Genomic DNA, 1,705 nt, shown 5'->3' on the forward strand with positions numbered 1-1,705 from the left:
CACTTTATCCTCGCCAGTATCCAGGTGCTGTAACAAATAAAACAATTATGAATATTTACAGATAGTTACATGTAAATGTTAAGAAAGCAGAGTCAGAATCTCGGTATCATTTTTCCCACTTCAAGTGCAATGTTCCATAAGAAATAATATCTACCTTGGTGTAACGGTTTAGCGTTAACAAGCATTATCGCGTAAAACAAAAACCAGTACACCATTAAAAACGACACTACTTGCACGCAGCGCTTGAAGTGAGGAAAAACAAATACCGAAGTCTAAACTGTGGTTAGTACACTAACAAAATATTTCTATATAGTGAAAACCTATAAAAGCCGACACGGGTATTGGTGTGTGTGTTAAAATTTTTCATGTTACAATATTCACCACACTCGATATGCGCGTCGCTCGATTTGTCGGCCTTGAAACACAGTTTTCTTGCGTGAAGTCGGAAACTTGTAACTTATAATTAATTTGACAAACAATTCAATATCTTTCGATGCTATTATGCATTTATTAATTCCCCTCCCCCCAAGCCTGTAATTTTTCGCAATAATTTCTTTACAGGCTTGGGGGGAGGGGAATTTATAGATGCATAATAGCATCGAAAGATATTAAAAATGCAAATGCAAATAGCATCGATGCAAATAGCATCGAAAAATATTAAATATGCATAAAATATTAAAAATGCAAATGCAAATAGCATTCGATGCAAATAGCATCGAAAAATATTAAATTGTTTGTCAATTTAATTATAAGTTACAAGTTTCCGACTTCACACAAAAGATCTGTGTTTTAAGGCCGACAAACCGAGCGGCAGATCGAGTTTGGTGGATATTGTAACATAAAGAATGTAAGCATTTTAACACACCAATACCCGTGTCTACTCTTATAGGCTCTTTTCACTATATGGATTTATTCTTTAGCCCATTGCTTCCAATTTAATTAATATAGTTGTACTTACGATAATTACATCCTGGTGGCATATATCCCGGTGCCGCTGGATATGCCGGTGCTGAATATGATGGCGCCGAATATGCCGGTGCCGGATATGGCGAAGCTGCTGAATATCCTGGATATACCGGTGCCGGATACGCCGGTGCCGTTGGAAATGCGGGTGTCGGATATGCCGGATATGCCGGTGCCGCTGGATATATTGCTGGATAGTGTGTCGTTGGATATACCGGTGCTGGTGCCACTGGGTATTCCGGCACCATCGGGTATCTTGGCACATATGTCGATCTGCGGGCAGTGTACCCTTTCGGCTTCAATTTCTTTTTTTCTTTATTGATGGCCCTCCGCACTGCTTCATTAATGCGCTGTAAACAAAATGTATTATTATTTATATGTACATATAATGTAAACTAAAAAAACAATATTAAAATTACACAAATAATAATAATGATTCCATGGAAAATGTTTAAAAATTACGTAATTTGTAATGGAAAAAATTAAAACTGTTTTCGAAATTTACTATTACCTCAAATTCTTTTAATATTTTTATATAAGACGGAAAATTACAAAAACAATAGTATATTTTATGGTGTATATGTAAATGTACAAATTGTAATATTATGTAACATAATGATAATACACATATATATTTACATGGAAACTATAAATATACTATTGTTTATGTAATTTTCCGTCAAATTAATATTTATTTACATAATTAGAGGTGAAAATACTAATTTTTGAAAATAGATTTTTA

The 1,705-nt window shown here is 34.4% G+C and overlaps 1 protein-coding gene across 1 annotated transcript; it reads right to left on the reverse strand.

The window, feature by feature from the left end:
* Positions 1-4: 4 nt before the first annotated feature.
* Positions 5-1,313, reverse strand: LOC105461077 (adhesive plaque matrix protein-like; the record flags this gene model as incomplete). Its single annotated transcript, XM_011707564.1, has 2 exons — positions 5-27; positions 959-1,313. Coding segments are annotated over 2 exons (378 nt in total), but the record flags the coding sequence as incomplete, so codon positions are not given.
* Between the last annotated feature and the right edge of the window lie 392 nt (positions 1,314-1,705).

This window comes from Wasmannia auropunctata, unplaced genomic scaffold (assembly GCF_000956235.1).
Source record: "Wasmannia auropunctata unplaced genomic scaffold, wasmannia.A_1.0 LD309725.1, whole genome shotgun sequence".
In the NCBI taxonomy this organism is placed as follows: domain Eukaryota; kingdom Metazoa; phylum Arthropoda; class Insecta; order Hymenoptera; family Formicidae; genus Wasmannia; species Wasmannia auropunctata.